Source organism: Chiloscyllium punctatum, chromosome 25 (assembly GCF_047496795.1).
Source record: "Chiloscyllium punctatum isolate Juve2018m chromosome 25, sChiPun1.3, whole genome shotgun sequence".
Taxonomy (NCBI): domain Eukaryota; kingdom Metazoa; phylum Chordata; class Chondrichthyes; order Orectolobiformes; family Hemiscylliidae; genus Chiloscyllium; species Chiloscyllium punctatum.
The window spans coordinates 50,561,425-50,585,675 of NC_092763.1; the positions used below are offsets into that span (position 1 = coordinate 50,561,425).

Below are 24,251 nucleotides of genomic sequence, written 5' to 3' on the forward strand. Positions count from 1 at the left end.
CAAAAAAAGCCTTGAATTGGGGCCAAAACTTCATCTTTAAGGCCTTCAGATTTTTAGTGGTTTTTATAGGAAAGTCCCTTGAGGTTGGATCATACATTTGCATTCCCAATTCTGAGGAAAGATGCTCAAAGAGGAGATCACTTAAAAGCAGGTTGCATCCCACAGTAACTTCACATTAGCACTGATACTGGATTTTGGGGGAGAAGATGATGGGGTGGGGGTGGGGGTGGGGGAGGGGGAAAAGGAGAAAAAAAAAGTTAAAGACCGAAGGTGGCCTGAAATGAAAATTTTTGAAAATAAAATTGATTGGGTACAATACACTAAATAATTTGTTTCCACTTGAGCATTCCCAAAAATTATAAACTAGAATTGCTAATTCAATAGAAACTGCTCTATCCTCTAAAAACAAACAGGGAACCAAAAGTGAGACAAATAGCATAGCTGTATTTAAAAAAAAAGGACAAGTTAGATATGCACAAGAGAGAAAACGAATGAAAACGACAGATGATAGAGTTGCCTCTCCACGTCAGTTCAAAACTATGAGCAGTAGAGGAGTGGCATTTTGGCTCAGTGGTTAGCACTGCTGCTGCATCGCACCAGGGGCCCAGGTTCAAACCCAGCCTCAGGTGACTGCCTGTGTGGAGTTTACACATTTTCCCAATGTCTGGGTAGGTTTCCTCCAGGTGCTCTGGTTTCCTTTCACAATCCAAAGATGTGCAGGTTAGGTGAATTGGCAATACTAAAAATTGCAGTGTTCAGGGAGGTGTACAATAGATGCATTAGTAAACGGTAAATGTATAGTAGGGGAATGGGTCACTCTTCAGAGGGTCTGTTGGGCTGAAGGGCCTGTTTCCACACTGTAGGAATTCTATATATAAAATTCTAAAGATTCTGGATTGCAAATAAGTATATTTGGTGAGCTACAGCCTCCTTAAAATGATGCCCAACTCCAAGGGTGGCAATATGGGATGTTGTATTTATTGCCAAGAAGCCTCAGTTGTAACTAGGGGAGGAAGCGATGATAAATGTCTGACCTGATGTAGAGAGCTATTACCACCAAACCCCCTCCTTCATTGGAAAGCAGAACCCACTTGCATTGCAAGCCCAAGAAAGAGATCACATGCTCCTGGTTCTCACTTGGGATTTTTTTGGGGAGGGGGTGGGGGAAAAAAAAAAGAGAAGCAGGGACTCTGGGAGGAATCAGACATCAACAGGAACAGCACACCTTCACACAGGTCTCCAGAAGTGAAACATTGCTGTTCTGAAGACAAAAAAAAAAAAAAAAAAAAAGAGATTCACTCCCAAATTTATTCAAACTTCAGTAACTATAAAACAGCAAATGGATTTTTCACACTGAAGGCTACAGGGAGATTCGAAGTCTAAAGTTCTTTATTTTACTGGCCTACATATTTGTCAATGTACCAGTAAGAGCATCATGCTCTTCCATAGCAGATTTTATATTTGGACATCTACACACAAAGTTAGAGGTCCAGAGGTTAGCAATATTTGACAATGTGTCCTTGCTCAGAAAACATATGAAAATCACCTCAAGGAAGTTTCAAATGCTATCTTCACACCCAACCCAGCCTTGAAAGAGAAAAGATCAACCAAAAAAACTTATGCAGAAATATGAAAATTTATTAGAGCTGCAAAGTCCAAATTGAATACAAACCTCAAAACAGCAAATAGTTTGTTACCGAGATCCCATTTGTTAAATTGTTAAATAGGGAGCGGATTTCACTAGTGCAGAAGAAATTTACACTGGCCAACTTTCTAATGTATAGAAAATATTCAAACCACTGAGAATGAAATCAAGCAGCTTTTCTCAACAAACTGAAGGCCCCCATTTTACAAAGTCATTGTAATAGACACTAAATGATCAACACATGACCCTAAAATGAATAGTTGTCTTAATATAATACTGCACATTTCTTATCAATTATCCTGAAAAATACACAATGCATGATTACATGATAATCTGCAAACCAATAATTTGGTCACAAAAATAATTCTGCTCTTCCTACTTTGCATAGTTAAAGTTCAAAGTAACTACATCAAATATGTAATACTAAAAAAGCAACCAGCTGCACAGGGAAGAATTTTGGTTGCAAATAAATTGACTAGGCACTGTAACACTGAAAGAGTTTTGGCACTTATTTCTATAAAAGAAAGAAATGACTCAGCACTAAATGGTAGCCCTTGGCAACAACGATTCAGTTAGAAAGGAGCGCTCCAAAAAAAAATCTGCATTAGTAACACCTCAAGTGCCCCAGCCTAAATGTAGAACTTAAGGGTTTTAATTGTAGTTCAAATTTAAATCTTGACCTACACTTTCAAGAGCTGTGAAACTATTATAAAATTTGCACCATTTCCCAAAATTAACACTTTTCTCAAATGGAATTGCAACAACCCAGGATTACTTGTTGTTTAACACCATCACCCTTCGTTATTGTGCACTTCCAAACTTAATTCCTTATAAATTTAAAATTTTAGTGCAATGTACTCCAGTCAGAACAAGTTTACATAATTTTAAGCTACATATAATCAAGAGGAACAGCTTCACTAATTTCAGACTAGGTAAGTAGTACACAAGTCTTTTAAAAAAAGACTATTATTATGCAAATTGTAACAAATAGGGATCTCCCTAACTATTATCCAACTTTAATTATATTCCATGAGTTGGTTTCACAAGAAGAGTTTCACTGAAGCAGACAAGAGTTTGAAAGTTATGCCATCACAATCAAGGTTCGTTTAATATTACTTGGCAATAAATACTGATAAAGGTTTATTGTTTACCAAGCAGATTCTCAACTTGTGAAAATCCAACCCACATACTAAATGAGGTGAGCTCGAGTTTTTGGTTGTAATGACTTAAAAGGGGAAGCCACGTTTCCTTCCTAGGGAGGACACTATAATTTGAAGTGACACCAACATCCTACCAAATAGGATCATTTTTATCCCCTTTAAAGTGTCCTTTTTAATTAAATATAGAAGTCAGGATAGAGAAAACACTCAAAAAGATGGACCAACATAATATTACTTAAAATGAGTGGTCCAAACAGCAGTAGACAGTAAAGCAATAGATTTGAAGGAGAGTGGATTGGTGTAACAAAAAAGGACTAATTCTGAACTTCATAACCAAAGACTACATTTATGCCACACAATAACTGAAACAATTTAATACATCTTTGTCGCTGATCTGAACAAGCTATATATTAATAAAAATGGGTTTCTCGGCAACTCCTAATGAAACCAAATTCATTCCCATGTCATGGCTTATGCAGGTCACAGGAAAGTGGAGATTTACATGGACTCAAATTCATCAATCCGCTGCTTAGTATTGCCCTGGCGAATCTGCCTCAGGGTTTTGTACTTATCACGTCCTGCCTTCATGTTCTCTGCATGTAGCATGTCATTCCGTGTTTTCTTGGTCTCATCTCGAGCCTGGGCCAGCTCAGATGTTAATGCCTATGGGTAAAACAAGAGAGTGTTCAGTCATAAAAAAAAGTTGCCACAGATAACAGCTTCCAGAGGTTAAACTTTTAGCTGGGTCAAAGTGCAAAACTTGAGACACTCCAGAATACTTCCAATTATTAACTTCACTAGTACCGTGGTGAAAGAAACTGGATCCATCTGTTGTTGAAGTCAACTTCATAGTTGAAAATTTTGGATTTGTTAGGAAGATATATTTTACAATAAATAGCTTTTGAAAAGATTTAATAATGTCAGGATAAATTTAAGGGCAACAGCACTTTGGTTTCTAAAAGGGAAATCTAGAATAGTAGCTTTTTAGGTGGTGTTCTTAATCATGACATTTTACTGACTAAAATCAATTAACAAAGCACTGATCAGGAACCCAGACTAGAAGAAGTGAATAATGAATTTTTAAGCTTAACCCATAGCTACTTTTCCCAACCTGTAATGAGGATACTGAAGCTTTAAGCTCAAAAAAAACACTTGCTCAAGTTTCTTTGCAAGATTTTCTTTTACACATCTAATCCACAATTTGGATTCAATCCACTGCCCCAGGCATGGAGAAGAGAAATGATAGTAGAATTGAAGATTTAAAAGGACCAGGGCTTGTAACCAGCAGCTTTCCTGAGGAAAACACATCACATATACTGCACTTTATACTTCCAACATTATACTGCACTAGGAAAAACCAGTGCTGAATTTTGGGCATTGGCTTTATGAATTTCAATAGTAATTCACCAGAAGGATCCCTGGAGAGATGATTTAGGGAATATGGCCCACATTTACCAAATTAGAGCAGGTAATCTAATTGAGGGACTTCAAATAACTTAAGACTTCAAAAAGTGAATTTATTTTCTGTCATGGGATACTTACTGTTAGTTTAAAATCGAAACTATTTAAGTCAATTAAAAACCAAGAGGAAAAACACCTTGTGCACAAATACTGCACAAACTAAGCAGGCAGCCTACATATACAAAATATAAGTGTTTAAGGAAATACTTTGGAGAGTGTGGCTAAAGCAGCAGTGCAGCAAAATAACCTAGTGCTGTTCTTGAAGGTAGTGACTAACTGCAGTCAATGGGAAAGTCTTGAAAGACAGTTAAACAAGAACATTCTCTCTGCATTTAGATTCATATTTTCACATGGTCAAACCAGAGAGGGCATATCCTGGTACTTTATTAATGAAAGTGCTTCAGATCTCATCTCTAATAAGTAACATCTTCGTATCAGAATATTGAATAGAGGCAAAAAGTGTTTGCATTACTGCTTGGAGTTAATAAATCTCATGTTTTATCCAACTGCAGATCAGCTTGGTCAGTGTACATACCTGTAGCTGCATTTGTACACGTTGGTTTTTCTCTGCCTCAGTCAGCCTTTCTTCCTCACTGCGATCTTGAACAGTCCCCTCAGAGCTGAGTTCAGCACTAGCCTCTGCACTATTCTCATCATGCTCATCAGCATGCTCATTCTCAGCCTGCAGGATGGTCACTTGAATGGGTGGGGCTGTCGTGGCCTGTTTAAGTTCCTCTTTGGTCTTTTCCAGATCTTGCTGTGCTAAAGCAGCCTATAAAAAGAAAAAAACATGACTAACTATCATCACTTACAACATCCACTTAACCATGAACTTTGGTTTTCCCTATGTTGAAGATATATAGTTAACCAATGCAAATAAGTTAATTTTGAGGCTTCAGAACTTCTTTATTTACTTAAGTGGACCAAATGCTAACAAATATGAATAAAATACAAGGAAAAAAATCTTCAAAACACTGGTGGGTTCAAACTGAAGGTCTGGTATTGATGTTGAGTGGCTTTGCAAATAAAGTGAAGCTGGAAGCAGAGACAAGCCTGGAGGACTGGATATCTGGAGTTGTCTCACAGGGAGCATTGTTGGATCAATATAGGCAGAGAGATTCTGGAGCCTGCATAAGTAAAGCTACTGCCACTACCACAATTATATTGAGACAGCCTAACAAGAAACCACTTTCTTAAAATAGGGCAAATGCAGGATTTAAGAAATTGAAACAGTTGATTTCAATTGAAAGAACTGAAGTGTAATTGTCAGCCTGGATTAGATTTGATTACAAATTAACAACTTTCTTACAGCATCTGCCTCTCTACTACCACGCCACCAGCGCTCCCCCTCAAATAAAACAATCCAAGTCTAAAAACAATGTTTCTGTTTGACGCCTTGGACTAAGAGGCAGCACTACGCTGCTGACACAAAGCATTTGCTGAAAAGCCTGGAGGACTCTGACACCAGTACTAAATTAACTGGTAGTAATATGAACTAATTGAAAACACCAAGCAAAAAAAATGAATGCTGACTCATGCTGCAGTTAAGCATGACTGTGTGGGTATACTTCAGTACAAAGCCCAGAATCTGAAATCCTTTTGAACTTGCTCCTACATAAAAATCCCAGTCAGCCAATCTTAGAATTGTGCAGCATGTCCACTTCCTCAGTTGAGCCACTTTAAGAATCAATGTTTAAAAACTGTTGCGCTCATGCAAAATTTCTAGTTGGAGAGTGAAGAATGTCCAAAACAAAAAAAAAATTAATGTACATTATAGACAGCATGTTTATACAAAATCCATTTGTCACTTCATAATAGTCTCATGCGCTTCAATTGGGACTGTGGCTTCAAACTTAAATGAAGGGGAGTCATGGCACCGGTTCTGTTGTCCAATTGTAACAACCAATTAACCTACCCACCCAGGTTTACAGTGAACAATAGATTAGATGATTTTTTATCAAGAATTAGAGCAAGATATTTTCATTTTAAAGTGACAAGGAAATAGTTTACCATTAGCTGACCCAGAAAAGGTATTACAGGCATCAGGTGGTAAAGAGTTGTACAGTTACAGACCATTTATTTCCAAGATGAAAGGGAATTGGGGCAAAATAGCTGATTAGCATCATTAGCTTCACTGAAAAATTAAACATGCTTCACACTCATGGGGGAAAAAAAAAGGACAAAAGGGTACTATTCCTGACATCAGTTTACCTACACCAAGGACTACAATAGTTTAAAGAAAAAAGAAAAGTGGCTCATCAGCACTTTCCAAAGACAATTAGGGATGGACAATAAATTCTGGTTTAGCTAGGGAACTTTATTCTAACTTTAAATGAAAAATATGGAGAGGTGGGGTAAAAACACTGGCAACAGCCTATAGATGGCAATCTCAATGGGATTGGATTGGATATAAGTGCAATGACTTCCATGGTCAACCAGCACCCATCATATTCACTCACGAAGGGCTGTATTTAGGCATGTGCTAGCAGCTCTCACATCAACTTTTTGCCAGGGGAAAAAAAAAAGACAGGAAAATAGAAGAATCCACAATATTCTAATACCTGTAGTGTTGCCTTACCTTCCGCTGCCACTCAGATGCCTCCTCTTCCTTCTTCTTCTTGGTTTCCTCTAATAGATTTATTTGAGAAGTGAGTGTTGCAAGTTCACCGGCCTAAAAGGATAAATTGTCACAAGGTTACTTTCCTATCACTTTCAAAAATAGAAGGCATAAACTTAAACCAAATTGCTTGCTTTAGTTTTACACTTTTCATAAAAAGGAAAATCAATAAATTAATGTTACATGATAAAACACCTTAGAGCTAGAAAGTAAATTAATCTGGAGTACAGGGATTGTGTAGGGCTCAACCAGCAAATGCGACCCAAACAGTTTAGAGGAACACACTTTGCTGAGCTTGAGCACTAATGTGCATGCTAACCAAAGTGAAAAAGTCTGCACTTTAGATTGCAATTTGCTTTAAGCAGCTTAAATGCTAATTAAAAGCTCACAGCAGACAAAGGGATTTATCACAAATATTTTAATCAGAGTGCCTAGTCCACCACTCTTGGCTAATCAAAAAGTGTTAAATAACTAAAAAAGGTTATATTCAAAAGTTAAGCTTTTCTTGGGTGCAAAATCTTAAGGTTTGCAAACAAATGCAGTCAGCTAAAATGCAATGGTAACTAATTCAATCCAAGACGTGGCCAACTATCAGCACAATTATTTTTCACTAATACACAGGGTCACAAACCATTTTTTCCTTAGAAATCCTATAATTTTCAACTGGTTTTGGTCAAAGCACTTTGGAAGACTCCCAGTACAAATCTACCTGAAAATACTAGTAGAATGTAAATACCAATATTGAACAGAACATTCAACACATCATAAACACAAGTTCAGCAGTCTTGCTCAAGAGGTCACAATGACTGGTTGACTAGCGAAATATGTCACTCCAAGTCAGCAGAGATGTTCTTCTGCAGCTAGTGACTAAGCTAGGGCAAAAGTAGAAAACACATTGCTCAGCATTTAATTAAACTACGCCTATCTTGGTAGGTGCTAGCACTGGGTACCTCAAGTGGCATGTTCCAGTTCACAGCTGAAGCAATTTTCATCTTGTTTTGGAAAGATTCACAGCAAAGGATGGATCTCAAAATTCAAATAGAATGTGATCACAACTTCATAGCAAAGTAAAGCAGCACACAGTTCAGAGTCAAGACCACTTGTTAGATATTAAAACATGGTTAAAGAACTAATTCAAAAAAAGTGTCACATTAATAAGATTAGGATTGGCCCTCAACTGTCATTTTAAATCCTTAGTACACTTGGCTTCTGTGGTTTTGAAATCAGGATGGTAACATTTGTGCACAAGCTCTTCATATTGGATTCTTCAGACCATCACCTTCATCCTTCCACTTCTGTTGAGCCATGTCAGCAAGCAATGAAAGGCTAAAAGTCTATTTTCTGACATTTAAATATTTTCATGAAAGAAATATTATATACCAGAGGACAAAATTTGAGAATTTTTAAGATTCTCAAGTCAAATAAAAAAAGGTCAGAAGAAAGAAATTCAAGACTCAGCTGCACAGGTCTCAACTCCACTCACCCAGAGGTTCAAACACACACATCAGGGATTTCTCACAAGGGCAGAAGTGTCTTCATCTGCAGCAGAAGACAGACCAACATTTGCTGAGATCAGGCAGGAAATGGTGTTCCCACCTCACTTACCAATGCAGGTCAGTCGAATGTCAAACTCTAAAAAAGGTGCAAGCCTTTTATCAAACATGGTCAAAAATGGATCAGCATTGTTCACATGATATTTTATTTAGCAGGAATCCAAAATCTTAAGCTAGTGAACTGAAAATCTTCTCCAGCACTGATGAACAACTTAATACACAAGTTTGTTCAAATTCCATTTTTGGTCTCACAATGCTGTTACTTACCAGGTTCTCTTGATTTTTCATTTGATTTTTGGACTGTTCAATTAAAGCAGCCTTGGTCTCTTCTGCACTCCTGCGCTCTTGTTCCAGTCGTTCAGCCTCTTCTTGAGCTGATTTTCTCTCTTGATCCAGCTCCAATGCTTTGCGAGTTTGTTCTTCCAGTTCTGGAAGATAATAAGTAAGTTTATTATTACAATGCACCCAGTAATGTTTACATTATAATTCTTGGACATAGCATACTGCAGCTCAAGTTTACTTGTTGCAATGCACTTTTTAAAAAAAAACTACTTGAGCAATATAAACACTTTCCATCCTTGTACAGTTACAAGACAATTGTCATTAGGTGGCTATCTTTCAGCTTTCTCTGTGGGCCAGATAAGCCAGCAATAACTACATACATTTGCAGCTCCCTGAAACAAACAAGGGCTCCATTCTCCTCCTCTGATCAAAACTTACCATTTCTTTTCGATCGTTCATGGCAAGGGAGTGCCAGAAACAAAACAGATGCAACAGTCGATCATTTGGCCCTTTGAGCCTACCAAAACTGGGCCAGCAGCTTTGTCCCCAACTATTCTGGGGAAGTTAGTGATTGGCCTTCTTGTACCACACTGTGGTACTTTTAATAAGAGACCTCCAGGATTATGACTGATTAGTGAAGGAATGGCAGTACTGTTCCAAGTCAGGACAAATGTGCAACTTGGAGGGAAAGTTGCAGGTGTTAATGTTCCTGTACACCTGCTACTCTTGCCCTTCTAGGTAGAGATTGCAGGTTTGGAAAGTTTTGATGAAAGAACCTCAAGTGGAGATATTGCCATGCATTTTGCAAGTGGTGCTTACTACTGTCACTGCTAGTGGTGTAATGAGAGAATGTGGGAAAAAAAAACTGTTGGATGAAGTACTGGCTAAAAGAAATGGCTTTGTTTTGGACAGTGTCAAGCTTGGAGGGAGCTAAACTTATTCAGGCAGGTAGACAACATTCTACATTCTTCCAATGTATACCCTGTACAATACATACAAACTATGGGGAGTCAGGAGCTGAATTATCCACTGCAGGATTCTGAGTCTCTGACCAGCTCTTGCAGAGCCAGTATTTACAAGGCTGGTCCAGTTTAGTCTGGCCAATTGCTAACACCTGGACTGTCAATAGAGTGAAGTTAACAATTCATTAGAGTAGCCAATAGCTAGATTTCCTCCTGCTGGAGATAGTCATTGATGCCTCAGGTGCTGGGCAATGCTACTTATCATTTGACAGCCCAATCCTCAATTTTGCTCAGGTCATGCTGCATATGGACTGCTTCAGTGCCTCCGGAACTAAAAAAGGTGCTGAACATTTGTGCTATTCACTGCAAAACATTTCCAGTTCTGACCTGATGGACGAACGGTCAATGAAGGAGCTGAAGGTAGTTGGGCCAGGACACTACTGCAGGAGTTCTTCTGGGCAGTGTTAGAGAGAAGAGATGACTGGTTTCCAAGCAACCACAAATAATCTTCACTTGGGTTACGTATTGACAGCCTCTGCACGGATTCCTATTGACTCGTTTTAGTTGTGCACTGTTAGACCCCACAGCTGCTGTGATATCAAGGGACTCTTACCTCCCCTAGAGTTCAGCTCTTGCCCATGTTTGAATAAAGGACAATACAATGGTCAAGAGCCGATGTGCCCTGGTGAAATCCAAACTGAATAATATCGCTGAGCAGGCTATTGCTAAGTGCTGTTTGATAGCAGTTAGCCAACAACTCCTTCCATTTCTTTACTGATGGAGAAGACGGATTGAGCAGTACTTGATATGGCTACATTTATCTTCTGTATTCTGGAGAGGACATACCTGGGCCATTTCTCACATTGCAGCTACATTGGAATAGCTTGACTAGGGAGTGCAGCTAGTTCTTAACAACTCTTCAACACTGTTTCTGGAACACTGGATACTGCATAGGTTGTGTACCATGCCAGTGTTTTCAGCTTTTTTTGGGACATCACATCAAGTGGAATTGGTTAAAGATGGATATCAGATGCTGGGGACCTTCAAAACATGCAGACATAAAAATCACCCACTTGGCACTTGTCGCAGAAGATGAATGCAAATCATTCAAGCCTGTCCCTTGCCTGGATATGCTAGGTTTGTCCACTGAAGATGGAGAACTTTCACTTCCTGTTGTTGGTCGTTGAATTGTCGACCACCATGCATGACTGGATGTGATACAATTGCAGAACATAATCTAATTCGTGGGTTGTGGGAACATTTCACCCTGTTGACTGCAGACCAAACAGTGGAAACACAGTACTAGTCCAGTGTTACAGCTTCACCAGATTGACCCCTAGTTTTTAAAAAAAAAAAGTGCCTGATCCTGCTCCCAGCATGCCTTCTGCACACTTCATTGAGCCAGGATTGATTGCTGTTGATAGATGGTAGAGTAGAAAATGACAGGGTCAAAAAGGTCCCTGATATGATGCAGAGCTGGGCTGACGAGTGGCAGATGGAGTTCAACCCTGCCAAGTGTGAGGTTGTCCATTTTGGAAGAACAAATAAGAATGCGGAATACAGGGTTAATGGTAGGGTTCTTGGTCAGGTGGAGGAACAGAGGGATCTTGGGGTCTATGTACATAGATCTTTGAAGGTTGCCACTCAGGTGGATAGAGTTTGTAAGAAGGCCTATGGTGTATTATCGTTCATTAGCAGAGGGATTGAATTCAAGAGTCGTGAAGTGATGTTGCAGCTGTACAGGACTTTGGTTAGGCCACAGTTGGAGTACTGTTTGCAGTTCTGGTCGCTTCACTTTAGGAAAGATGTGGAAGCTTTGGAGAGGGTGCAGAGAAGATTTACCAGGATGTTGCCTGGAATGGAGAATAGGTCGTACGAGGATAGGTTGAGTGCGCTAGGCCTTTTCTCATTGGAACGGTGAAGGATGAGGGGTGACTTGATAGAGGTTTATAAGATGATCAGAGGAATAGATAGAGTAGACAGTCAGAAACTTTTTCCCCGGGTACAACAGTGTTACAAGGGGACATAAATTTAAGGTGAAGGGTGGAAGGTATAGGGGAGATGTCAGGGGTGGGTTCACTACCCAGAGAGTGGTGGGGGCATGGAATGCGCTGCCCGTGGGAGTGGTAGAGTCAGAATCAATGGCAACCTTTAAGCGGCATTTGGATAGGTACATGGATGAGTGCTTAATCTAGGATAGAAGTTCGGCACAACATCGTGGGCCGAAGGGCCTGTTCTGTGCTGTATTGTTCTATGTTCTATGTCCCATGTCCCCATCATTAAGTAGGGAATATTTGTAGAATCTCCACTTCAAAAAGTACCTTTTGGATGCCCAATTATGAATTGCTAGATTGTGTGTCAAGTCCATCCCAATTCACAAAATGGTAACACTACACAAAGCAGCCTCAATAAAGATTGGACTCAGGGTAGTAAGGCTACTGTATGTAGTGAGGTGCTCAACATGGAAGTAAAAATGATGAGAATAGGTGGTAACTGGCATGAGGTTTCCATGCCCATGATTGACTCAATTCCATGAATTTTTGTAGCGTCTGGATCAATATTGAAGACTCAATTACTGTATTGCAGTCTGAAGTACATCGACCTCAAAATTAGTTCAAAGTCAAAGTCAGTTAGTGAGCTGGACTAAGAGAACAAAGTCACATTTTGGCTTTTTGAACGATGAAACATTTATCCTAGTTTAAGAAACTGACTAAAGAAAGATGGAGTAACCATCAATGTGGTTGAAAAAGTGCATAAAGGAGTCAACTTTGTGGTTTTCACAAGATCTTTTCATGTGGTCATTCTTAGTCTGGTTTTCTTTTGAGCAATTAAGATGCCCTTAACTGTACATCAACAACCTTGCACAAATGTATTCATAACTGATCATGATGGAACTAAATTGCCAAAATAAGCCTGCTGATCCATCAGGATTCACAATGGAATCAGACTTGCCCAGTATGACCATCGATCATGAAAGAAAAATTCAGAAAAATATAGCCCCAAGTGACCAGCCTTTGATTTGGCTCCTCAAACAACAAAAATAAAATCGAACATTTATTAGTTATGTTTTGCTTAAATCCTCTTGATCTGGCTCAATGTCCCACCATTCAGACTCCGCTGTTGATTTCATGCCCATTTATACTGCACTACCCAATACAGCCTCACTTTAAACTAAAGATGTTAATAGCAACTGCAGTTCAGCTTTTTAAAAAAAGTACTTATACAAATGATTCACATTCTTTGACAACACAACGTTCTCCCCGTGTCTGCGTGGGTTTCCTCCGGGTGCTCCGGTTTCCTCCCACAGTCCAAAGATGTGCAGGCCAGGTGAATTGGCCATGCTAAATTGCCCATAGTGTTAGGTAAGGGGTAAATGTAGATGTAGGGGTATGGGTGGGTTACGCTTCGGCGGGGCGGTGTGGACTTGTTGGGCCGAAGGGCCTGTTTCCACACTAAGTAATGTAATCTAATCTAACCTTATGGCTTGAGCCAAGTGGCACTTTTTCTGTTAAAAATAGATATGTTAGAATAGTATTCGAGTTAACAGAGAAAAGTCACATGGCTTCTTTAGGTCTAGTTTAAAAGAAACAAGCCCTTTCCCTACACCCTCCAACTAGCCAATTTAGTAGTAAACCAGGCCACTGTCCTCAAATAGTTCCCTCTTTTCAAAAAAAAAGATTTAAAAAAAAGTGTGTGTCTTGGTAGTCTCCAATCTATGATGCCAAAAGCAGCACCAGTGGCCCCACTTTCAAAACAAAAACACGTACTTTCTTTTCAGCAGAAAGACTGCAGGGCAGGGGCTGAGAATCAATCTTGGGAGGTTTTCCTCCCCTCTTCAGCAAAAAAGTCATTTCACCATTTCTCAGGGTACTGCCCAAAGCTTTTCCTCTCAGGTCTATTTAGAAACATTTACTTCTGATTACTGCCAGGCATTTTGTCTAGTCTCTAGAGTTTACACAGCATCAGCATCTTATTTATTTAAACTAGGAGTGCCACACTCAAAAGGGTTCCTGTTCGCACCAAAAACAAACAGTTTCCATTCAGGCCTGAACAGCAAGAGGGCAGAAACCTTGGTCAGCTCTCTTACAACAGGAAAGTCATAACAGCATCTTTAGAATTATAGAACCCCCGCAGTACAAACAGGCCCTTTGGCAGATCAAGCCTTGGCCAGCCATCTGAAGAGCATCCCACCAATACCCTCCCCCACTCTATCCCTATAAACCCACATTTACCATGGTTAAATCCACCCAACTCACATTCCTAGACACTATGGAACAATTTAACACTGACAATCCACCTAAACTGCACATCTTTGAATGTTGAACCCCATGCAGAAATGGGGAGAATTTGCAAATTCCACACAGACAGTTATCCAAGACTAATTGAACCAGGGTGTCTGGCATGGAGGCAACAACGCTAATCACTCAGTCATGTCAACTACTGCCCTGGCCAAAGTCAGTGATTCAAATGCCCGAGTCAAATTGGCATATACTTCATAAATGGGGTTCTATTGCATAGTAGATAAAACGACTGTATTTTTAGAAGAACCCCATGCAATGTGTCCCATGGATCTTGAACATTGCTATTCTTCGTCTTGCAGATGTTAATAAGCTGGAGCTATAAACCATTAGGTGGTGATGATTAGTTTTTAAATAACGCCATGACAAGTAGACACATCAGCAACATGACAGAAGTCATGCAATGAATCTCTACATCAATGCAATACAGATCATTTCAAGTCACAGACAGCATCTTTCCTTACAGGAAGATTTTAAAATCACTGGTCTTGACCATCAATAGCTGATATTGTTCATTGTTGTAGAGATGTTGGGATCACCTTCAAAAATTCCCCTTATCCTTCAAGTTTTAAACATATCCCCAAATTACAATTGCAAAATTACATTTTACAAGTCAACTTTTCTGGAAGTTACATGACTGATGAGAAAGAATATTCCATGTTGAGGGCCTTTGTTGAAACATTATTATTTGGGACGTGCTAGATAAACAAAAGACTGCTTTATGAAGAAAAAAAATGCTCATGTACAGGAGGATTCTCCTACACCCTATGAATTTAGGGATCATTGCTGAAGAATGTTTGTCTCTCCTATAAAACACAATAGGAATAATTACTTATGGTCACTCAGTCCAATCTTTCTCCGTATAGAAAAAAAAACATTAAGACAATATTAGAAGCACATCTTCCACTCAGATAAATTTGCTCTTTTTATTAATATTACCTTTTTGGGCTTTTTCAGTCTGTTCTTCAACCCGTTTCAGTCTCTCCATTAATTCATCCTTTTCACGCTCCATATTCTGTCTGTCTTTCTCTGCTTGCTCTCTCTTCTTTCTCTCATTTTCCAATTGTGCTCTGGAAACAAGAATGCTTTTGGATTAAAAATTAAAGCAGAATGTCAAGCTTTGACTTTTTAGAAAATTATGTAATCGGTTCTCAATTAAAGTACTAAGGACAGTACTTGAAATGCAGTAATATGTAACAAAAAAAAACTGGTTTCTCTTCAATTTATAATACACCTCATGAAGGTAATGCAACAGCCATTTCAAATTGACATTCTATTGAAACATGCAGGTAAAATGAAAACAAAAAGTCTTGCTCTTCTGATTGGTGTTATATTTGTTTTCAATTTAAAGACAGCAGTGCTTTGATATAATGTTTTATTTGGAGATTACACAATTTCAATACTAGAGATTTTTTTGGCTAAAAACTTAGCCCAAAAAAGGTCCACTTCCAAGGGCAATATTAAATTTCCTGAACTGAAGTATTCTGGGAGAACAAGGTAAACAATTGATCTCCATTAAATGAATGTAATTAGACAAAATAGAATGGATAATTACAAAGCTTTTTTATTATTATTTAAGTAACACCCATCATACTCGAAAATCTTCACATCATACTCAAATTTCTAAGTGTCAGTTGCATTGCATATATAACAATATTGGACAATCTTGGAGACACCTAAGTGGGAGCATTTTGCATCAAGATTAGAGTGGTGCTGGAAAGCACAGCAGGTCAGGCAGCATCCAAAGAGCAGGAAAATCAATGTTTCAGGCAAAAACCCTTCATCAGGAATAAGGCTGGGAGCCTCGGGGGTGGAGAGATAAGTGGGAGGGGAGGTTTTGCATAAAGTATATTCAGCACCAAAAAAAAAGTCATTTTTAAATCCCACTTCAAAGTTCACAAATTAAAACCTTCTATTGCTTCAAATCTCAAAATTCCTGACCTTTCCATTTGTTTCTGATGCTTCTCTTCTCTTGCCTGAGCCTTCATCTGCTGGACTTCAATGGTATCTGGCTTACGTCTACGCATGTAGAGTTCATGGTTTCCCATGCACAATGCCAGGATACGCTTATTAATGCGGAGACGAGGTGCATAGAATACGAAATCCTATGAAAAGGAAAGAATTTGGCATATTCTCATATTTAAAATGAATGCATTAAAAATTCTATAAACTGCATCATGCACGTATGGCACTAGAACACAAACCTACATTATTTTTTCTCCATTTTATCTTGTGTTGCTATTCAACCAGAAAAACCCATATAAACAAAAGCTAAGGATTCGCCATAATAACTGTTGCCAGCGACCCATGTTCAGAAGAGAATGGGGAAACTTGCAAACAGAGGTGAACACTAGATGTCAACAAAGAGTGGCCTTCTCTCAAAATTGACCAACCATAATGCAAAGATAATTACATTAGATTGATGACCACCATCTGAGATAAATGAACACTTAGCACAAATATAGATAAGTTTTTAAAAGCAACAGGGAATTCCTGAACTAGAAGCCCAAAATAAAACTGGCACCTGAAGAATCTACATTCCATAAGGGCATATCAAGTAATTCAATCCTGAATTTGAACCTTGTTTTGACTATGTAGCTAAGGTGAACCTATTATCTACTGGCACAAAAATTGCTGGAAAAGCTCAGGTCTGGAAGCACCTGTGAAGAAAAAAATCAGAATTAATGGGGGGTGGGGCAGGGGTGCAGGGTGTTGGTAATGAAAAGTTGGAGGAAGGATCAGACCCAAAACACTGACTTCTCTTCACAGATGCTGTCAAACCTGCTGAGCTTTTCCAGTTATTTTTGTTTGGAGTTACAATATTTACAGTTCTATTATCTACTGATTTACTTAATAAACAAGTTCTCTTCCATTCTTGGTGTTCAAGATATGAGGTTGTATTATCACATGAAGATATTCAAATCTTCAGAAGTCATGTCACATCATATTATATCTACAGTGTGCTGCTTAGAGTACTAGTAAAAGTAATTGTTGCCAGGACACAGACTGATTTCTGTAAACTCTAGTCTGCAGATTAATACTCAAGGGACAATTAACTGATCTTCAGTTCAAACCTATTTTGGAGGTGGTATTTGCAGATAGCTGCATCATGTCTTTTGTACTTACTGGCGCTTTTTTATCAATTGGTTTGATGATAAACTTCTTATCGTTAAATGAAATGTTTCGGATTTCACTCCATGGGAATCCAATCTTGGGTGTCAACCTTAAATTAAGAACAGACATATCCTCATTCAACAATCACATGGGTACCCACACCTGCCACTAAACATACAGCAACTAGTTTTTAGCTAAAGTCTTGCCACCCATTCTTATCTGCAACTACCAACTATTCCTGCATCGTAAATGTTGTGGTTAACTCAGCCCTCTGAATCTGAGCAATTCATTGTACTGTCTAAAACTTCTGGTTTGTGTCAAGTTAGGGCATTTCACTAAAAGGAAACAAACTTATCCCCATGTCCCTAGAAATTGGACCAGAGCAGTGGAGTAAGAAAGATTCAGGCAAGAAATCTTGCTGTAAAATATCCAGTGAACCAACTGTCTGAACTATTTCCTAACAGTATTGCTGACCAGTCACAATGTCAAGACTGTTTAAACACTCCAAATTTAAACACCACACCATACAAATTAATATTCATTTACTCAAGAAACTACCTTCCTGTTAAAAATTCTCACTATTTATCAAATTGTGCTGTCATTACTGTGATATTTAATCTGAGTGTAGCTTCTAACTTTGTTCAGTTATGAGTGACGCATGCTGAAAACGTGATCTTGTACAACAAGGCCCAGGCACATTAAAATGTTTGGATAATTCTATTGAATATATGTTCCCTACTATAAACACAACATTGACTATTTCAGTTAATCTGGATCTGTAATTCTAATTGGGCCAGCTAACTGTAATAACAATTCCTTGTGCACAACTGCTGGGGTTTCCATTAAATGGAAAACCGGTTACTAATTAAGAACATAGTTAACAACATTCTGGTAACTAGCTAATGACATGTGGCTAAATTTGCCTCTCCAGGGATCAGTGAGGATGAAAAGGTACAAACAAAAGAAAAAAAAAAAATCACACTACTTTCTTAAATCATCCATTTGTCTATCTTATAGAAAGTGTTCGCCATTCTAGAATTTACCTGTCATCATGTTCATATATGTTCAGTCCAAGAGCATCAACACCTAGCCACAGCTCAGAGCCCTTTTTATTTTTGATGTTGAAGTAGTTAACACCATACATTTCAAGATCTTGAGCAATCTTCAGATATTCCATCATGGCATCTTCCCTGTTAAATGAAAAGGAGGTGCCAACATTGAATTCCATCAAACATTTAAAAAATACTAAGGCCTTGGATTGGTGTTGAAGACAGTGCAGGAAGAGAAAAAAAAGTAGATTACTGGAGTTCAAAACTGCAAAAACAAGGATAGTCCATTGTAATCACTTTCTGCTGATATTTGACTATGATTACTTAAGCTTAGTTTTACTGTAAGTCACACAAAAAAACTTTAAAGCATGAAGAGGGGAGGACAACAAATAACAGAGAGAGAGAGAGAGAATGTCAAAGCTGACTATTTAAAAAAAAAATACTGGCTCATTTTTCAGTTTTCTAGATGTGCAAGTTCCGATGGGTGAACATGGTGAGTTTATAGGAATTTATACACAATCTGTGCAAGAAGAATTTCATTAAATGCCTTGTACAAAAGCTCAATATTGTTTCTTAAAAAAACCTTATTTCAGTACCAGTTACTGTAAATAAGCATGTGTTTAAAACTAAATTTCAAAATGTTGAGAAATTTTACTCTAGTGAAATAAAAGGAAATATAATAAATTGTACTCCTTTCTATTGGCTCTTGTATTCTGGTCTGGAGCTTGGGGAAAAAAAAATGTATAAATCCATTAAAATAAGTTCATTCAGTATTTGAATGATGAAAACAGAACAAAATTGACCCAGAAGTAGTTCAAGACCTATTGTACTTGGAACACAATAGCCACAAGGTGACTAATATCACATCATGCTAAAAATTAACCAGACTTGAGGATTTAGTTTCACTTACTGTTTGATTTTTCTAAATATTAACCTTTCAACAGAAAAAGCACTACAGTACATTGTAAGTTTTAAATCACAAATGCTTCATTACAGAAGCCAGTCATGGCAGGAAGTGAAAATGGAATGGTCCACCCTAGCTGCTTTAAATCCAGCACAAAATAAATTTGACAACTATTTTTAAACAAAGTAGTCCCTGATTGGTCACTAACCATTCTGGTCAAATACAGAATGTGTTTTGAAGACGGAGGCTACATTTTCCTGTTAAATTGCAAGACTATTCCATCACATCGCAGAACACTGTATAATGGCTCATTCACAAATTCTCAAAAATCAACAAGCAGCCTTATAAATTTACACGAGTTACTGAAAAGCAGCCACACACAGCATGAAATTGGCTACGTTTGTGCTGTTAATACCCCAGGTGTCAATGCATACAATTGCTATCTTGATTCTGAACAAAAACATATTAGCTGACTAAATTTGAATCTTCTCCAATTCCAAGTGGAAAGAACACCAGCTTAAATTTGAAGTCAGTCCAACTATAAACACCATGGAAATATTAACTGAAATTATTCCCATTTAAGAAAAGATCAAACTTTTTCACAAAAAATAATGTTGTCAACTTCTGGTATTACCTGATCATTCCTCTATGTTCCTCATGCCATATTTGGATCCGATCTTCCCACTGTTCTTTATTCAGCTTGTGCTGTTCCAGGACACTGAAGGTAGTAGTGAACAGTTAAACCATTATAAAGTAGATAAATCTAAAGATTTCCATTGCATAGCAGTCTTGATGATTTGTCAGTCTGAATTGGTAATATCCACAAAATATGCCAGCCACCTTTCACAAATAAGCTTACTTCAATCTTTTAAGTTTTAATACTGAAATGGCATTAGATAGCTGTATTTGTATTTTCCTTATTAACTCCAGAAGAGTGAAGCATGCTTCAAGATTGTTATCTGCACCTTCAACTGAACCTAATGTATAAAATCCAAAACCACTTTGCAAATTAATAAGCCAAACCTACTCATAGCACACAATTAAGAACTGAAGAACAAAGCTGACTATGTAAACCTTCAAAAGACATTATGCTTAAGCACATTTTGATTGCGTAAGGTAGGATTGATCAAGGCAAGGAGAGTCCCATAGCTGAGAAGTCCTGGAATAGAAATAGGGAGGAGGCGGTAGCGTGGAAGAGGAAAAAAAGGTTTCAATTACTTTAATACAGCCTCGAAATTTAATCAACCTGTTTGACTATTCTCATTCAAAATGAATGATGACCAGAATTACAGAAATCCCTAGCAAGTTTTGTTTTCATTTTAAACTGAAAGTTTTTTTAAAACAAAATAAAATTACAAAAAAAGAGATAGTATTACACTTTTATGTTAGAACAGCAAAAAAAACTAAATTACTTTACTTAAGAAAAACCAAAAAAAAAGAACAATCTTCCCATACTAGCCATTTGAAATGGCTAGATTGTATGAATAGGAGAACTGGTCTCAAAATAAGTCAAGACAAAGGAAAGCTTTTGCCTATGCCATTCAGATTCAATAAGTAGAGTTGTTAAATTAGGTTGAATTGAGCTAAACTTACTTACATCACTCAGCACCACCCCACCAAAGCTCCCATCAGCAGGAGCATCGGTTAACATATCCATATTTATTCAGCATTCTTCATCTTAGGGTCCCTGTGGCTACACAAAGGCCCTAATCAGTATGGTTGACAAGTCTGCATCCATGCGAGTGAGAAAGTGTTGTGTTAAAATTTGGAGTTGATCCAATGCATGGAGATGAAAGAGTGCAAGGTGCGATTTGATAGAAGTTTTCAAAATTATGAGTGAGCTGGATAGTGTGAAGGAGAAACTGCACCTGCTCATTAAAAAGGAACACTAACAAAGAGGATAGATTTAAAAGTAGTATACAAATGAAAAAAAGGTGATGGGAAAAATGATTTTTCACAAAGTAAAGTAGTTAGGTTATGGAATGCACTGCATGAAAATGTGGACGTGGTGGTGAAACTTTGGGCCATTTGGCTAGAAATGGCAGGCAAGGATTTGAGGGATAGCAGGGAATTGGCGCTCGGTAATGATGCTTGTTTGAAGAGCCTGGCACAGTGGGTTGAATGGCCCCTTCTGGGCCATAACGATGGTAGCTCTGAGTGCTACATTGGAACATGGGCTCCTTATGCTCAAATTCAAAGCTTCCTTAGCTGATTAATTCATTCTGTAGCCCTACAATCTGAGCAACTTATTTTGTTTCCATGAGAAACAATGGTCTGAATTCAACATCAATTGGCAAACTCTCAAGACACCAAGGTGTTGCAATTATGAAGGTAGAAACATCCATGATCAAGATTCCTCCAGAAATACATCTTAGCCTCAGTTGAAAATGCTTCAGTCTGCTTTTTTTTGGCAGGGTGGGGGGGGGGGGGCACGGCACATGTAAAGAGCCTGGGAGTACTCTTAAAATCAGCAGGAGCTAACTGAAATGGAAAGATTCCTCAGCTGCTGCAAATAAATGGCAAAACACTACGTATTTTAATGTAACCAAAATTTCTCAAAATTCCAAATGGCTAGTATGAATCAGGAGAACTGGTCTCAAAATAAGTCAAGGCAAAAAAGGAAAAGCTGTTGCCTATGCCATAAAATCAGATTTAGAAGGTTTTGGAAAACAGAGGGAAAGTCTTCCCATTCCTAGCACTCCCTACTAGTTGCTTTTCTGGCTGTTGATACTGAAAGCATCACCTGCATCTCCAATCACAAAGTGCATATTTAACTCAAAAGAACTAAATTGCATCAAGATATACCCATGGTAGCACCTTAAAAAATTATAAACACTAAGACAACAAATTATATTATGTCTCACCATCTGGGCAACATTGTCATGTTGGAAAGTCTGTAGCCCAGTTTGATTTTTCTAACCAAGACATGGCAATTACAGTATGGAAGATGACCAAAGACCACAAGACAACCAAACAAACCAGCTATTAACCAATACAAGCACAAGCTATTTGCTCAGTTAAAATACACATACACAAAACAGTTAAAAAGAATGTTTTTGTCATGTCAAAGGAGTAAAGAGAACAATGGCAAAACAATGACATTACATGAACACTTCACTTATAAGGGAAATACCCATATTTTTAACAATCCAAACACATGAGCATGACACAGCAAAACATTGAATGCTCTTCATTTTTCCACCATCTTTCCGCTCTTATTCCAACCCAAGATATTATCAGATCTGTTGGCACCAGCCTAACCCTTTAATTTATTCCTTGCAGTGGATGTAGAAGCTGCTTGCTGACCCTACCAACACCTTAGGGCGTGTGCCAAATACTGGGAGGGAGGATGGACAGTCAATCCATGGAATCATGACTTAAAAAAGAGGGAGGTGTCCAGTACTACTATCATCCTTGAGTATATCCTGTCACAGCGGCAGGACAGACCCAAAAAAAAAGTGATAGTTCAGTAGTACAAGGAAATGTCATTAAAAAATTCCTCAGCATTTGATTCCAGACCCCGAGGGTCAAACAAAAAAGGAAACCTGCTGCTGCTGACCATGATCACTTACCTCAGCACAGCCGGTAAAAGGGGTTAAACATAATTGACCTCATCTTCAACCTACTTTCTCCAGATGCACCTATTAAATTATTGGTCAGACTTGCCGTAACAGCTCCCTTCAACATTTAGTGTGCGCCATAACAAGCTGTGACCTAGCCATGCTGCAACTGTACAATTATAGCACTGATTTGGAGATGCCAGTGTTGGACTGGGGTGTACAAAGTTAAAAATCACACCACCAGGTTATAGTCCGACAGGTTGAATTGGAAGCACACTAGCTCTTGGAGCGACACTCCATCAGGTGATTGACAATCACCTGATGAAGGAGCGCTGCTCCGAAAGAGAGTGTGCTTCCAGTTATAGTTAGTGCAGAGAACAATGTCCAACTGTGTCATAACTACAAAAAAGAACAAATCCAATCTAGTTTGTCAACTACAATCTTAGCAAACAAAGTGACGGAAAGAGTCATCTACACAGTGCTATTAAGCTTCACTTGTTAAGAGAATACCTGCCTCAGTGACACTCAACTGGAGTTTTGCCAGACTCACTCAGCTGCTGACCTCATTGCAACCTTGCTTCAAACACAGACAAGAGCGCTGAATTCCAAAAGCAGAGAGAAGAGTGACTGCCCATGATACCATTTGACTGAATATAGTTATCAAGGAGCCCTCAAAACACTGGAGAAGCTGTAGTGTTGTGGTAATGTCACCAGATTAGCAACCCAGAGCCCCAGCCTAACGCTCAGGGATCATAGAATTCAATAAAAATCTAGAATTTTAAAAAAGTAGTTAGTTTAATGACATACACTGGTTTTTGCTGTTGTGGTTCAATCTGATTCACTAATGTCCTTTAGGGAAGCAAATCTAGCCGGCGAGACTCACTTCATTGCCTGGTGGCAAGTTAGGAGAAAAAAAAATGCTTGCTCAATCTCCTTTGTTGGTGGTCAGTCATCTCAGCTCACAGGGCACCTAAGGGTTCCTCTGGTCCAACCATTTTCATCATTAAAAAGGTCAGAAGTGGGGCTATTTGCTGACAACTGCAAAAACTTCAGTATCATTCATAACTCCTCAGATACTGAAGCAGTCCATATTCAAATGTGGTAACACTAGACAACATCCAGACCTAAGCTGACAAGTGGGAAGTAGGATGGGTACCATAGTTCTGCACTCCATTAACTTCTGGGGGTTATCACTGACCAGAAGTGGGACTGCACTAATCTTAAAGTGACTATAACAGATCAAGGAATTCTGTGGCAAGTAACTCTTTTCCCAACACCCATCCACCATCTAAAAACAGTGGCAGTCAGGAAATGTAGAATACTCTTCATTTGCTTGAATGTGTGCAACTCCGACAAAACAGTTTGATACCATCCAACGCAAGGCTGTCCACTTGATTGACACCCAACAAACAGTGGCAGAGGCCTGACCACCACCCTTTCCAGGGCACTTAGGGATGGGCCCAAAGAAGAAAAAAACCCAGCCAATGACAGACATCCCAGGAACAAGAATTCCTAAAGAGCTTCTCATTTACTATCTATTTCAAATCATTAATTTCTACAAAGCCAAAAACAGATTGTAACGGAGTCATTTTGGTTTGTCTATTTAGCACCAACTACATTTTCAGATATAAATGCTATATTGTTTG

At 38.5% G+C, this 24,251-nt stretch overlaps 1 protein-coding gene across 1 annotated transcript in view; it reads right to left on the reverse strand.

Moving 5' to 3' along the window:
* Positions 1 to 1,617: 1,617 nt before the first annotated feature.
* Positions 1,618 to 24,251, reverse strand: part of msna (moesin a) — an 85,397-nt gene continuing 62,763 nt past the window's right edge. The window contains exons 5-13 of the mRNA XM_072595264.1: positions 19,680 to 19,763; positions 18,136 to 18,282; positions 17,105 to 17,201; positions 15,920 to 16,083; positions 14,918 to 15,048; positions 8,704 to 8,864; positions 6,845 to 6,937; positions 4,802 to 5,038; positions 1,618 to 3,468 (exon numbers count right to left, since the gene is read on the reverse strand). Of these exons, the coding sequence (XP_072451365.1) occupies positions 3,304 to 3,468; positions 4,802 to 5,038; positions 6,845 to 6,937; positions 8,704 to 8,864; positions 14,918 to 15,048; positions 15,920 to 16,083; positions 17,105 to 17,201; positions 18,136 to 18,282; positions 19,680 to 19,763 (1,279 nt within the window). The 3' untranslated portion in view covers positions 1,618 to 3,303. The remainder of the gene's footprint in view (positions 3,469 to 4,801; positions 5,039 to 6,844; positions 6,938 to 8,703; positions 8,865 to 14,917; positions 15,049 to 15,919; positions 16,084 to 17,104; positions 17,202 to 18,135; positions 18,283 to 19,679; positions 19,764 to 24,251) is intronic.